Source organism: Chiloscyllium plagiosum, chromosome 24, assembly GCF_004010195.1.
Source record: "Chiloscyllium plagiosum isolate BGI_BamShark_2017 chromosome 24, ASM401019v2, whole genome shotgun sequence".
NCBI lineage: Eukaryota > Metazoa > Chordata > Chondrichthyes > Orectolobiformes > Hemiscylliidae > Chiloscyllium > Chiloscyllium plagiosum.
In genome coordinates, this window is record NC_057733.1 from 21,054,901 (window position 1) to 21,070,848 (window position 15,948).

The 15,948-nt window shown below is 38.5% G+C and overlaps 1 protein-coding gene across 16 annotated transcripts in view; it reads left to right on the forward strand.

Annotated features, from left to right (window-relative positions):
* Positions 1–15,948, forward strand: part of arhgap44a (Rho GTPase activating protein 44a) — a 308,826-nt gene that overhangs the window by 233,164 nt on the left and 59,714 nt on the right. For 15 of the 16 annotated variants that reach the window (XM_043714506.1, XM_043714511.1, XM_043714512.1 and 12 more), the window contains exons 7-8: positions 9,472–9,589; positions 12,464–12,532. In XM_043714506.1, coding sequence (XP_043570441.1) covers positions 9,472–9,589; positions 12,464–12,532 — 187 coding nt within the window. The remainder of the gene's footprint in view (positions 1–9,471; positions 9,590–12,463; positions 12,533–15,948) is intronic. The other variant, XM_043714505.1, reaches the window with a different exon arrangement.

Sequence of the window (15,948 nt, forward strand, 5' to 3'; positions counted from 1 at the left end):
ACCCAATCTGGCAGATCTTCAATGCAAGTTTGAAGCTATCCCATTTGATTTTGTCTGAAGTGTACGATACATGACAGCCTTTTATTAACGATGATGGGAACAAATAAGCAAAAGGTAAGAGGCAGTTGCGGCCGTCAGAGATCAAAGGAAAAAAGCACAGACATCAATATTAGATCTCATCTTTTTTAAAAGAGGGAGAGCCAGAAAAATAGAGGAGAGTAAGATCCATTAAAAATTAAAGAGAGGTCAATCAAAAAAAACATACAGCAGAAATAGGCCATTAGACAGAACAAGCCTGGAAATAAACCGAGGAGAATTAGATCATTAAAAATGAAAGAAAGAGCACCAGATGAAAATCAAAGTAACAGAACAAGGCTATTTTGAAAAAACGTCTGCAGGCAAAATAATGGATCATCGGAAAAATAAATGAGAGAGCAAGTGCTTGCTGCCTGGGTCAGTAGATACAAATAGTGAGAAAGGTGTTTGCAGGTATTCTGTGAAAGCAGATCGAGAGCCAGAAGCACACAGAGTCAGTCTGCCTGATACAAGTGAATAATGATGGCCAGCACCACCACAGCAAAACCATGAAGACTAAATGGATGTGCGAAACCGAGCTGAGTCAGTGTTGAGGCTGCACGCAGGAATGCTGTGGGAAATCTAAAGCCATTCCATTTGTTTTAAAAGGTGGAATTGGTGTTCCCTAAACTGTGTGAGCTGGACTGTGGTTCTGTGGGGTGCCAAAGCCACACGGTGTGGTTGGAATATATAACACTGCCATCTAGTGTAGAGAGGACTTCAAACATCCTTAGGTGTAGTCAGCTGTTGTTGGCACACTGTTCACCTTGAGAAATACTGACAAGCTGAAATGTTTACACAAAACACATGAGACAGAAGGTGAGGGTAACATGGAGAGAAAATGTTCATCAATTGGAACACTTTCAATACAGGTAGCCAGGCAAGCAAATAGACGTAGGTGGTGTAATGTAAATTTAAAACTCCAATATACAAATGACAGTTTTGTCCTTCTTATTTTGCAAGAAACAATATGGTTCATGTTTATTTCTAATACATCACATTTCTCGAAATGAGAACTGTGTGCAAAAGGAATCTTATCTCTTAAATTAATTTTCTATCTGGTTCTTTGCTGTATTCACTACTGATTAATCCTTTTTATGAAAACTAGGGGGCACATTTTTAAGGTGAGAGGCGAGAGATTTGAAAAAGACATGAAAGGCAAATATTTTACACAGAGGGTGGTTCATGTGTGGAATGAACTTCCAGAGGGAGTCGTAGATGCAGGTACAATTGCAGCATTTGAAAGACATTTGAATAAGTATATGAATACAAAAAGTTTGGAAGGATATGGGCCAGGAGCAGGCAGATCGGATGAGTTGAGTTTGGGATTATGGTCGACATAGACTAAAGGGTCTGATTCCATGCTGCATGACTGTCAATGACTCTCTCGAAGTTATTAGGTTTGGGTGACATTATGTTTATTCGATAACGGCCTCCAATTCTCCTCTTAAAAGCAGGGCAGGAACTTCCATATAAACCTAACTATTTCCTTGATTAAGGCTCCATTGATTTTGTGCAGCTGGTTTCTCACTGGCAAAGGGAAGTCTACCAGTGGGAACAGCAAACATTGCTGCACCAGTAGGGGTAACAAGGAGACCTGAAGGGGCAGAAGTATGCCACAGATTGCACTAAGGTTCAGGGTGAATTTAAGTTAAATCAAGGCTTTTAGTATGTCAGTGCTGGGCCCGAGTTAGAATGTAGAGGACCACTCATGATTCTGTTCTTCCACAGAGGAGACACTTGCCAGTCCTTTAAGAGTCAATGACCATAGTGAGCCTCAGCCCTGGGAAAAAAAAGTAAAGGAAATAGGCAGGGGGAAGTTACAGGCTATCCAATGCCTACTCCTCTTTCTCCTGCTGTGCCATTTCAACGAACCACCACATTTGTATGATATAGAAGAAGGCTATTTCAGCCCATTGTGTGCACACTGAATCTCCAAGTGAACAATTTACTTTGTGGGGTATTCTCCTGCTTTCGTGCCTCTCACAATGCATATTGTTTCTGTTCAGGTCGCAGTCTAATTCTGTTTTGAACGCCTCAATTGAACCTGCCCCCACCACATTCTCAGGCAGAACATTCTAGAACTTTACTTACTCGCTTTGTAAAAAAAGATTTACCTCAAGTCACTTTTGCTTCTTTGGCCAATTGCTTTAAATTTATTCCCTCACGCTCAACCCTTCCACTAATGAGATCTGTTTCTCCTAATCTACTCTGTCCAGAGCCCACATGGTTTAGCATACCTCATACAGTCATAGAGCTGTACAGCACAGAAACAGACCAGTCGGTCCATGTCCATGCTGACCAGAGATCCTAAATTAATCTAGTCCCATTTCACAGCCCATTTTAGCCCGTATCGCTCTTAACCTTTCCTATTCATGTACCCATGTCTTTTAAATGTTGTAATTGTACCAGCCTCCACCATGCCCTCTGACAGCCCGTTCCCCTCTGGCAGCTTGTTCTGTATACAAACCTCCCTCTGCATACGCCTGACAAATCTCCTCTCAGCCTTTTCTACTCCAAGGAAAACAGGCCCAATCTCCCCAATCTGTGCATTGTTTCTTCACTACCTCCACTGCCTTCGCATCCTTCTCGATGGATGGTGGTAGGGGTGGGATGGAGCAGCCAATGGGGATCTCAGCAGGGAGTCCAGGCAAGAAGGCACCAGTGAACCTGAACATCTGAATCATCTTTTATTCTAGACAGTGTTCAGGCACATGTTTTCCTCATAAGTAAATTTATTTAATAAAAACCCTCAAATAGTGAAACATGTAAACTTAATATTGGAATCAGCAGATAAGTGCTTACAGCTCTCTGGAGCGAGTTTTTTTTAATCGAGATGATGGCTCTGAATGCTTTCTGACCTGCTATCTGAAGAATAGCCCACTTACATAAAAGTAAGTGATTTTGTGCATAGTACTTAAGCATTTAAAGAACAGCAGGGTAGGTCAATGCCAGTGTAAATCGGAAGGAAGCTTGTGTTCTAAAATATTATTTTCCTTGCTCTGAGTGCTGATATTTTAACCAATTGTCAAGGCAGAGATGGCAGCATTAACATAACTCCAGATGTCATTACAGTAGACACTGAATGGTATTTGTATTCACACGGGGGGAGTTACAGTCAGTTGATTTGACACAAGATGCTGGTGGGCATAATTGATGAGAGCCATAATTTGATATTTGCAATGTTTAATTTTATTCTAACTGGAAACAAAAAAGTCATCCTTTTCCCGACCAAAAAGATTTGGTTAATTGAATATGGCTTGTTGTCTGATGTTTTAGGAGAGTTTTGGCTTGGTAAGAGTAATTGTTTTCTCTGGTTATGCCCATCATGCTGCATTCCACACACCCATGTACAGTTGCACTGAATGTTCACATGAAACTAAAGACACTTCTGATTAGTCAACATACCCACCAATGTTTATATTTCGAGTAACTTCATGACCTGACAAATGGGTAAAAGAAATAAGTGTTAGCCCAAAGTGTTCTGATATAGCAGCCCCGTCAAATTGGCCCATTGGACTTGGTCGGACTTAAAGGATCCCATAACATTTATGTAAATAAGTTTTCAATTCAATTTATTTTCAATCTGTTTTCTTGCTAAAGAGCAAGAAAAGTAAAGAACAACAGCAGGTCAGGCAGCATCCAAGGAACAGGAGAATCGACGTTTCAGGCATAAGCCCTTCCTCAGGCTTATGCCCGAAACGTCGATTCTCCTGATCCTTGGATGCTGCCTGACCTGCTGTGCTTTTCCAGCAACACATTTTCAGCTCTGATCTCCAGCATCTGCAGTCCTCACTTTCTCCCTGTAATATTAATGTTGTCCTCAAACTCATACTTTCCTCTCAGAACTCTGAATTGGCTGAATTTTTGGCCAAGGATTGAGGGAGACCTGAGCTGTGTTAGGGTTTGGGAGTTCACAGTCTGCAGGTATGTCCCGATGTACTTATATTTGCATCAATTACAGTAAGCTGCAAAGAGTGAGTGACAGTTAAATGGCAAAAACTTCCCCAAAGGATTCCCCCAAATTGCTGACATTTCTACCAGCCTCATACTAACATTATATTTGGATTCTTGGGTTATCTGTGGCATTTGAACAGTATGTTACATTTTCCTAAAAGTGGTGTTTCAAACCGATTGGATCAACTTTTAATCATCTCAATGCAATTTGTGTGCAAAGCTACATGTTACAAAAAATGCAAACCTATGTCTGATTAAATACTTGACACACGGTTAAGTTTTACTTGGCAGTGCTGTTGGGCCATGCAGTTTTAGTTCATTCAACCTGGCACAGTTAGGTTTGCTGAGCTGAAATCAGTATTGGTTAAGTGGTTCCAACAAAAACAATTGTTGATGGTTTGGGCAATTTCCCAAGTACAGTTGTTAATCCAAACATTTCGCTTGAACATGACAATTGAAATGTTGGGTAGAAACAACCTGTAGACTATTTAGAAAGAGGACAGACACCTGGCCAAAAGTTCACATTTGAACTTTAACAATAATCCAACTTTGTGCTCATAAGGCTACTTCAAAATCTGAAAAAAATTGAAATGCTAATAAGAATGGAAATTCTTTTGAGGATTGTGCATTACCATTGTCCTAATGCCTTATACACCAAACCAGAAGCTGGGCCTCGTGGAGAGTGAGAACTTTTGATTATTAGAATCGTACTTCTTTTTAGGCCATTCCTGGTGTTAGACTCAGACTTAACCGAGCTCCCCATTCTGGACACATGAGTCTCTTCACCTCTTCTAATATTCTTCAGAAATTGAGTTGGATTCATCCTGCCCTTAACCCTGTGCTGTGACATGTTGAAATGTAGCTGTGGAAGTGAGTGTCTCATAAAATGTAGGACTTCATGAAGTGAAGATTTACTCTGGATGATGTATGTTTTAATGTATAATCAGCTTTTTTGAATTGTTTTGGTGCATTTTAATAAGTTTATTGTGATCTCGGAAAGCTTAATACTTGTGTTTATGCTATCGGACCAGTCCAGAGAATATAATTCAAATCCCTCTCGAGTAAGTGGAATTGATTCAGTCAATTAAGTCATTTGTGTGCTAGCAACACAATCAGAATCATTAAGAAATTGGTTTCACTTTTCCTGACATAACCTGTATTGATTACTGTAAATTCACAAGTCTAAATGGCACACGAAGAAGCTATTTATTCTTGAATCTCATTTACAATGTCATTTTGGTGTCTGGGTACAGTTAATGTTAGAAAGTGGAGTTGCAGTGGTAACATGTGAGCCAGCAGCTGCAGGTTCAAATCCCAACCCAGGTCTTGACGACCAAGGAAAGTTAGTTCCAAACACAACAGACAGGTTACATATCAATTTGTAAATCCTTCTGCTCATGCCAATGGCAGTAAGTATGAGCAGGAGAGATTCTTGGTCAACAGTATGGTGGAAAGAAAATTGGAGTCTTTATAGTCACTATCCACAGATCCAATTTACAACATGTATATAAAGTATATGGTACCACAGCAACCTGGACTCAGTGGGGAGTGGTTGGCTCAGTTGGTTGAATGGCCAATGTCAATAGAATGGTGCTAACAGTTCCTGCTCTGGCTAGAGAAGATTTAGGACTTGCCTCCTTGCACTACTTGCGGTGAAGATTACACCGCTGTGAGTCAGACTTGCCTTTGGGTTGAGAACTCAAGCAGAAGAAGAATGCTAGAAAGGCTTCATGTGTTGTTGTCCTTTAGTCCGAATTGTACAGCTGGCAGGTGCACTCGATTTCCGACGCCACTGAGACTCAACCTTGCCATAAAGATCAGTGAGCCTATTGGATATTTGCCACAATCCAATAGGTTTTGTGGGTAATTTCTTTCTTCAACCTGAATAATTTGTATAGCTGAACAAAACAATAAATTAAATAACATGATTTACTAACGTACCAAAGGAATTCTGTGAATATATATGTGAAATAATGCCACATAGAAATAAAAAGCAGAGAAGGACATCCTATAAAGTCTTAACTGGGCTGAAAATTGACTTGCAAATGCAAAGCTCTAAAGTAATGTTAGATATGCAATGCTTTGACTATCAGAAAACATTTTGCAATACGATCAAATTTGGTGATGATTCCAAGGTATGTGTTCATAAAAGGAACTTAATAAGATTCAGCTGGATCTTGTCATATGAAATCAGATGAAATAAGGACATCAGTTGGAGTTTCAAGTAGTAACACTTCAAACCAGAACATTGGAGGATATTTATTAGCTTTAAGTAGCCCATTATTTAAAGAATGTTGAATGGTGCTCAGATGTATAGTGTAGATCTAGTTCCACTGGATTTCAGAGTTAATGGAAACACAATCTGACCATCAGAGGAGAGTTTGCATTCATATAAATGCCAGATTATGCCCTTTGGGATGTTACAAAGCATTTACATTCAATTAATTTGGTTAAGGTACAGCCAAGGTTGCTATATCAACAAACATAACAGCCATTTTGCAAAGCGAGCTTATGCAAAGAGCAGTGAAATAAATATGCAGATAACCTTTTTGTGAAGGTGGGTTTGAGTGAAGACGTTGACTAGGATTTGTGAGAAGCTCCAGTTCTTCTTTAGCATGCAATTGAATAAGCAGATAAGTCCACACTTTCCTCTGACAGCTGACACCTCACATAATTGTAATTGCTCAAACCTACATTGAAATGCCATCTTCCGTTAGAGTGTGGGCTGATCTGACAATCTTTTGATCCAAAGACAAGTATGCGCCTACTGAACCTAGCTACCATTAAAATGGCAAGTGAGATGTAGCCTAGTTAATTCATTGAAATGATGTTTGCATTACTTGGAGGAATGAAAGTAAAATTAATGCACTTAAGTGATAATAAAATAATTAAATTCACTTTCCCTTCAGTAGGTGTGTGAATGTGAAATAATGATTTTTAGGAAGCAATTGATTAAATACAAAGTTCAAGGTTTACAGACAAATTCAAACACTGGTGAAAATAAACTTGCATTTATACAGCACAGTTCACCATCACCATATGCCTCAAAGCACTTTGCAGCTAATGCAGTAGTTTTGGAGCAAACCCATTAGGGTGTTGGAGAGGTAACAGCTAGGTGGGAGCTTCCAGTTGCTTGCCTCTTCAACACATCACTGTGTTCCCATGCCAATATTTCTGTCTCACGCCTGCTGCAGTGTTCCAATCAGGCTCCACACAAGCTGAGGAACAACACCTCATCTTTCACCTAGGTACCTTACACTTTCAGATCTCAACATTGAATTTAACAATCTTAGAACATGAACATTGTCTCCTTTCTTTAGTCCCTACCCCCATCCTTAACTCATCAATGCCATGGTCACTTTATGAAACAACTTTATAAAACATTGGTTAGGCCTCAGATAGAGTACTGTGTTCAGTTCTAGTCACCACACAATTAGAAGGATGTGATTGCATTGAAGATGATGCAGAGGAGATTCATCAAGATGTTGCCTCATATGAAAAGTTTCAGTTATGAGGAGAGACTGGATAGGCTGAGTTTGTTTTTCTTGGAGCAGAGGAAGCTGAGGTAAATATCTGATTGAGATATACCAAAATTATGAGATGTGTAGACGGAGTAGATCATGAGAATCCTCATGGCTGACCTGTCAAAGACCAGAGGGCATTAGTTTAAGGTGAGGCGGCAAGTGGTTTAGAGGGGATTTGAAGAAAGATTTTCTCACCTAGATGGTGGTAGAAATATGGAACATGCTATCTGAGAGGATGGTGTAGGAAAGTACTCTTGCAACATTGAGGAAGCATCTGGCTGAGCATTTAAAGTACCTAGTGACATAGGGACTATGGACCAAGTGCGGCTAAATTGGATTGTGTAGTTTGATTGGCATAGACATGGTGGGCCAAAGGGCCTGTTTCTATGCTGTATGACTCTATTGGAATCTACAGTTAATTATTGACAACAGTTAGAAGGGTTTTTTTTTAACATTCAAATGAAAATTATATATAGTTACATTTTTACTTTGGCTACTTATGATTTCCAGTGGAAAGGATTGAGAGTTGCATTCCATTCCAACTCTTGTGGTCTGTACAAAATATACTCAATGTATTACTTGACCATTTACTTTATGTGTTGCTATTGCATGTGATTATTCTGGAAAGTCTATGATGTTACAGTGTGTGGAATGCTGTGTTTCATGTGAAGAGTGTGTCAGTCATTATTGCTTGTTTATCCACACTGTTAGCATCAAATCACAATACACCACTTGGTGTTATCCCTGAGTCAAATGAATCAGCTTTAAACATGTAAAATGTGACTGAAATACCTTGAGACTCTGGCTCAGGACATTGTTTAAAATGCTGATTTGTTTTTAACCCAGTAAAAAAAAAGCTGAAGATGGAATGGTACAGTCACGTGAAAGGATAATGTCCTCTCATCTCTGAGTTTAAATTTTCCTCACGTTAAACACTGTGTCATAAATTGCATGAACATCTGCTGCCTGGTGACACAAAGCTGAGAGATTTTACATTTGGCACCAATGAGTGGAGAACCATATTCATATGAACACTTCCAAGGCCATTGCATGATGGGATTTGATTCTCAAACTCAGGAGCAGTGTGATGAGAAGGCTTCTGACCTCTGCACTCTGTGTACCAATTGGGACAAGGAATATCAGTCACTTATCACTGCATCACTGTAAGTGTCATCCAGCTTCCTAACAATAGGAAGCATCCCAAAGAACCTGAATAAAGAAACTGGTTTGTTCAGATTATGCCTTTATGGTTACCAAGGAAGATAACTCGATAATAAATTGGCTGGAAAGTATTAATGGCAAAAATGTATTATAAGAAAACATTCTGTAAAGGTTACATGTGATTCATTGTCTGTTTGAGAATAGTTCAAGACTATTTTAAAGGCTGATAGATGTATTCTATTAGATGTACATATATATTGACCGGTAAACTGGGTCATCACACAATAAACCTAACAGTTCAATCCATTAATAATGGGTATTGTCATACATTAACTACCAAAGCCACACTGGCTGTCAATAACAAATTACATTGTTTTTGGACAGATAGCATGTATACAGTGAAAAATATCAGTGCATATTTGGTATATGAGATCAGTAAGAAACTGATGCAAAATAACCAATATAGAACATAGAACAATACAGCGCGGAACAGGCCATTCGGCCTTCAACGTTGCGCCGATCTGTGAACTATTCTCAGCTCATCCCCCTACACTATCCCATCATGATCCATGTGCTTATCGAAGGATTGTTTAGATCTCCCCAATGTGGCTGAGTTGACTACATTAGCAGGTCTGTTTTCATAGTTTTCCTCACTTTGATATAACTGAAGCAAAAGATCTTTTCAGGATATCTTCCATTTGTTTTGCCCATTGGAAACATTTCTGCTCACAGCTTCTTCTCTTCTCCAATCTAGGTGGCAGCAGTCTTCAAAGTCATCAGGGTTGTCGAGCAATCTGCAGTCGTCTGGCGCCAAGGCTGATGCACTCAGGGAAGAAATGGAGGAAGCAGCGAATCGAGTGGAGATCTGCAGGGTACAGGCTAAAACTGGAGTATTGTACAATCATGTCCTGCTAACCATGTGCAGTGTGTGAGCCACAGTGCAACAATCCTCAGCAAGTTATACAAGTTCTACATTCATACTTCACAAGTATAGGCAGTGCTGTGGAACCCCACCCATTTGAATGTTAGGCAGTTCAACAATGCAAACTATCATAATGCAGTGCACACTGTGTATCACCTGACTACATGTGTCTGCTTTCCAGCAAGAATCATTGGGCGATGATCAAATTTTAAAAAACAGTGAAAAAGATTACTACCTTTTTAAAGCTCAGTATTGTACTATCTGGCTAATGTGTTTAGCTGTTTCCATAACTATCTAGATCAAATTAAATCGAGGAGTGTAGTCCAGAGGCTTTGACAGAACAGAAGGCATAGATTGACATCATAAATTGTAGCACATGAGTGAGTGCAGGTATTACTTAAAATTTTCAAATGTTACAAATTAGTGCTTATTCACAATATTATTCAGACTAATATGGTAATGTCTGCCATGTTGGTTTTACTGTTCAATGCTGGCTTCTATTTTCTGTTTTTCCATTAAGTTCTTTTTTTGTTTTAGCCCTGATTCATATGCTCAAAAAATGATATGTTAAATTAGTCAGTGCTCTAATGGGATCAGTTGATAGGAAGAGGGTTTGACTGTGGAATGATTGTGTCTATAAGGCTATAATAATATCATGTGCACTTTAAAGACAATGTCTAAATTTTAATAATGTCAAGAGGTGTTCAGGTAATGATACCAGTATGCTCTAGATTGCAAACAGAATGGTGCACAAAAATAAATGCTGTGGTCTTTTTGTTAAACCATCTGTTGTTTCAATAAAAGGTAAATTTTCATGAATGCCCGATATTACAATGGACGGAAGCAAGAGGAGTTCTTTTCACTTTGAAAAGTATACTTAAATGCTGAACTATTCTTGCTGTGATATTGAAATATGAGTTTGCCACAGCTTTTACCCCAACAGCATTGCAGGAAAAAAAGAATTTTTAAAATCTCAAATCTATGTTGGTCAGTTGTATTGCCTCTGCGTGTTCTGAGCTCTGTCTCTGCATTGTACTATTGTAATCAGTCAGTTGTTACTAAAACAACAAATATGACGAAGTTCAGTAATTTGGGTTCTGCTTAATTGTAGTTCAAGAGTATCAAATTAGCTGGATACCCTCCTCTATTGTGTCATTTCTATCATTCTATTAAATTAAAAATTGTTTGACCACTCAATGGCTGAAAATGTCCCTTGAAGAGAAACTACCAATACCTGTTCATTAAAAGTAGATTTGTTAAAGAAAAGTTCTCAAGGTAATATTCCACAAAGTAAACCACTAATAAGATCATAAGATTTATTTAACTTGCAGGCAGATACTGGCAGTTTAATACAAGTTCCTCATTTATGTGTGGTCAAGAACCACCTGCAAGATATAAAGGAGTAACAGCTGAAGTTAGAAGTGTTGAAGGTTCTCGTGTGTACTGTGTTATGTCTAGTTTGGCTCCTGTACTGTTTTGTGTCTGTTAGCCACATTTGGTCAAGAACCCACTGTAACTAGACTTTGAGCTTAACTGGTTTATCCTGTATCAATAAATTCAATTAATAGATAAAATCATAAACATTTGACAGCAAGGCTAAATAAGAGCTTTAATGTAAAACATCCTGATCAGCATTCAGATTTCAAACATTGCTGAGAACTTCATCAGAGAAAATGCCTTGAGAAAAATGTTTTGAGTAGCATTATGACTTTTCTTCAGACCTGAAGAGTTGTATCAGACTCAAAACATTAACTCTGTTTGTCATTCCACGGTTGCTGCCAATCCTGCTGAGCTTCTGTAGCACTCTCTCTGTTAATCTCAGATTTCCAGCATCTGCAGTATGTTATTTTTATCACTGAGAACTTATTGCATTATGAGGAACATTGTGATTATGAGAATTTAAATGTTAGTAAGGCTTATATGAATCCCATTTTTGCATCATTAAGTACCAAGTAAATTTTAGAGGTTTTTAGAATTACCCGTCCGTATTCAAAGCACAATACAAATCCACTGCTCACTGTACTCCAAAAAGCACATAGCACTAGTATTTGCAAAAGCTTTCCAGTTTGCAAATTGTAATTTCTTCAAAAATGCCCAAAATCTCCTAGAACACATGTGAGAACACCAAACCAGCCTTTGGATTAATATATCAAAGGTAGTTGTATAAGCTATAAAGATGCACACGGTTTATTGAAATGTCCCTTTCGTTAATCTTCAGCATTTCCAAATGCACCAAGATTAAACTAATTATACAAGTACCAACAGCTCGATCAGTTTTGATGGAAAATCTTTGGTAATGGTTGAAATTGGCTGGTCACCTGTGGTGACAGAAATAAAAGAGGGGATCAATACTTAAACTGTAATTTATTTTTAATTTCTTTTAGTTAGAGTTATGTACCAGAGTTGAACTCCAGCTGCACCATTTCCAATTCACTAATAGGTGCAAAATTGATTGCTTTCATAATAATATAGCCAGCTTTCCTCTTTTCTGTTGCCTAGTGATGTTACATTCTGGAAACGAAACCACTTTCAGAGAATGAGCAAGCGATTAGGAATATTCCTGTAGATCATTTACATTTGATTACGATCTAAAATAGAAGATCATTTATATGGAAAAATGCCCTCTGATATCATAGTACAGTATGCAATACCTTGGTTGGCATATAAAAACATATTAAAAAAGGGGTGACTACATCTCACTCACACGTTCTCAAAATTGACTCAGAATAATTCACTATCATTCCAAAAACAAGCCAAATCTAATCTAGAATATCTTAATTGTGTGTAATTCACTAACATATTTCCATTTTTCTGTCAAATGCAGGATCAACTGGCAGCGGACATGTACAGTTTTGTGGCCAAAGAAATAGACTATGCAAATTATTTTCAGACAGTGAGTACAATAGAAATATAAGGATTATTGCAATAAAAATAACCAAAAATGATGTTAAAACATAAAACTGATCAAAATCAGTCTCCTCAGTGATTTGACTGAAATGCTGCATTTGATTAAAACATCCTCCGATCACCTTCGGATCTAATTACCCCTTCAAACAGAACACTGGGTACTTGAGAAACTGTTGTTACAAATTTAAATGTTTTATTTTTATTCATTTTATTCTGTGTGAATAATGTCAGTTTCACTTGAAGATTATTTGGTTCAGTGAGGTGTAAATGATGTCCAGTGAATGATTACTTCTAGGCTAGCAGTAGAAATACATTGGGCTGCACTGCATGTTCACATTCCTCAGGAGATCAGGCACCTGCCCGAATAAGCCAAATATTGTACCTGTGTCTATGTGTTCCAGATGGTCTTCTGTTTGTGAGAAAGCCCTTTGTGTGTCTTTGGTACTCATGTAAAAGCACATAAAAAGTTGTTACAGATTAGATAGTTCCTATTTAGGTATAGGAAGATAAAATTTTATCACAAGTTCAAAAGAACAGGAAGACGACGACTTATCTTTTCTTACCTATTTAGAGAACCCCATTCCACTGGCACAGACGTGGAGGGAAAAATGCTAAAGTTCACAAGAAAGCCCCTAAAACAATGCCATGTTCTACCTGTAGAATGTGTGGTGCAGGAAGCTCCCATTTGCTCAACATAACTGCAGTGGTCAGGCTACAATGTTCAGTTATACCACTGGTTCTCTCTAGTCAAAGACCAGCAGCATTCCCAGCTTTGTAGTGAGAGAGAACTAATAGTATAACTCCAGCTTGTAGCCTGACCAGTGCAGGTATATTGACCAAAAGGGAACCTCCTCCACCACACATTGTACAGAAGGAACATGGCGTTGTTTTAGGCGCTTTCTTGTGAACTTTAGCATCCTCCCCCCCTCAGGTCTGTGCCAGTGGGATGGGGTGCTGTGGTTGCAGTGTGAAGAGTATCCTGTTGAGGCCTACGATTCTATGTTCTATTTAGAGAAAGCTACAATCACAGCATTTGTTTCTTAATGGCTTCAAAGGTGTTACCTACTATCTTGCATGCTCGTTAGTGTTTGCATTAAAATCTTTACATGTTGTTATATTAATCCTTGGCAATTTACTTTTCTACAAAACAATTTGCAGTGATTTAATTGCGGTCATTAATCTCATATTGTGGTCACCACTGAATATCAGCAAAACAAACATTTTTGCCCTTCCATCAACCAGGCAATAGAAGTAAAATAGACGCATGACTAAATATAACTACTCTGTGAAATATGTAGAATTTGGATTTATGGCATTAAGTATTCTGACACAGTATTAAGTAGTTTGAATTTAGTCTGCAATCTTAACTCGCGGTTCAATTGATTGTTGAAACATTTATAGCTTGACATGGTTGTTTGCTCTTGATAACGTAGCTGCCTTATAATCAGGTGCAGAAGGCCAATATATCATGGTCATTGTTATGTAGAATATGTAGAACTAATTTAGTAGCCCAAGAAAAGCTTGTGGTTTTATTTAAGCCTGCTTTCTGTTACTGTGAAGGTGTAGAGAACATCTACATTTGCAAGCAGGACCCGTTATCAGCACAGCTTGGTAAATATCTGTCAGCACTTGGGTGGTTATTCTGTCACATTTCCTCTCATTTTCTGACCGCTTTCTAGCTTCTGGAATAGTCATTAAGAAATTTAAATTTTGAATAAGTCCACCTAATTTCCTGTAATTTTTTCAGAGATGACGACACACCAGTAAAATTTCCTATTAACAAGTAATTTCTGTTTATGATTCAATAAGAAACTAGCATAATACTATTCCCACAAATTTCTCCATGTCTGTTGATAGACAGGAAATTCTGATTAACCCACAATATTGATTTAAACATCAACCTTCCTCCTGCAAGGAAGTAAATGTAATTACACCTGGACTTAGTGAACCTCTGACAAATTTGTGCTTTTAATCCATTGTCAGTATTTTCTATTAATTGAGTAAAGGCCACATAAGTAGTGTTATAATCCCAGCGCATGTTAATACTGGATAAATCAAATCCTGGGCTAAAACCTGGTATGATAGAACCTAGCTTTGTCTATTTTTAAACGGATAGAGATCAGTCACTGAAAACATTCACAAGAGTCATTAGGTGTATTTTTAACACAAAGGATTATTCGACAAGGAAATAACATGAATTATATTACACTAGACAAAACGTGGAAAGTATTAATTGCAAACATCATTAAAAGGATTCACTCTCACTATTTCTTTCACCCCAACAATATCCCTGCAAACAATAAAGCCTTATGAGGATATTTGACTATCTGGAGATTAAGGCTAATTCCTGCCCATTCACCTGATGCTTTTCTTCAGCTGGTACGCCACCCTGAGACACCTAAAACAAAATACAAACTGAACCCATTTTTATTTCAATTCTCTTCCAATTCTAGCCATATTCTCCCATTCACCCACACCCAGAACAAATCAGCAGAATAGACCAACCTTGCATCATCTTTAAAAGGCCTTTGCATATTCAGACAAGCACTATCCGTCCAGAGCTACCCCGTTTGGTTCCTAACATTCACACTGGACATATCAGACAAGGGAAAATTTGGTACCCTTCTGTTCATGCCGGCAACTGGAGGTGTCCCTTTCAAGCTATCTGACCGTATAGACTACAAACAATTTTGGTTTAGGAAGATGCCCTGAACATATCTGTAATTCTGTTAAATGCATACACTGAAGCTTTGGGAGTGTAGACTATAATTCAGAAGAAGTATTTATTCAGGATCATGTTTCCCATTGCTTCATCAGTTTGAAACAGTGGGCTTTACATATTAATGTATGTTATTCCATATTCATCTAAGTCCACATGGTATAACACACACATTAATATGTAATTATTTTAGAATGAGAGAGTTTTTCCTCTTTCATAAAGCAAGTTGAAGGGAGATTTGATTGTCATGTTCAAGACTGTGTTGAGATAAGATAAACAAATTCCCTTTAGTGAATTTTACAAGGGCCGGGGGACACAGATTTAAAATTCTGGACAAGAGATGTGGAGGAGATGGGAGGAAGAGTCTATTGTGCAGTGAGTTGTAATGGCCCGGAATTTGCTGCCTTTGAGGGTGGGGGATGTGGGGATGGTGATGAGGCTGGAGGAAGTAGAGATGGTGATGAGGGTCGGAGAAGCTGGGATAATGGTGAGGCTAAAGGAAGCTGATACATTGATGAAGGTGGGGCAGGTCAGACATTGATGAGGTTGGGGGAAGCTGACACAGTGATGAGGGTAGATGAAGGTGGTATGGGTGGAGGAACTGGGACAGTGGTGAGGGTGGGGGAAGGTGAGATTGTGATAGGGGAGGCATAAGGTGATATGGTGATGGGGTGGGGAAAGGT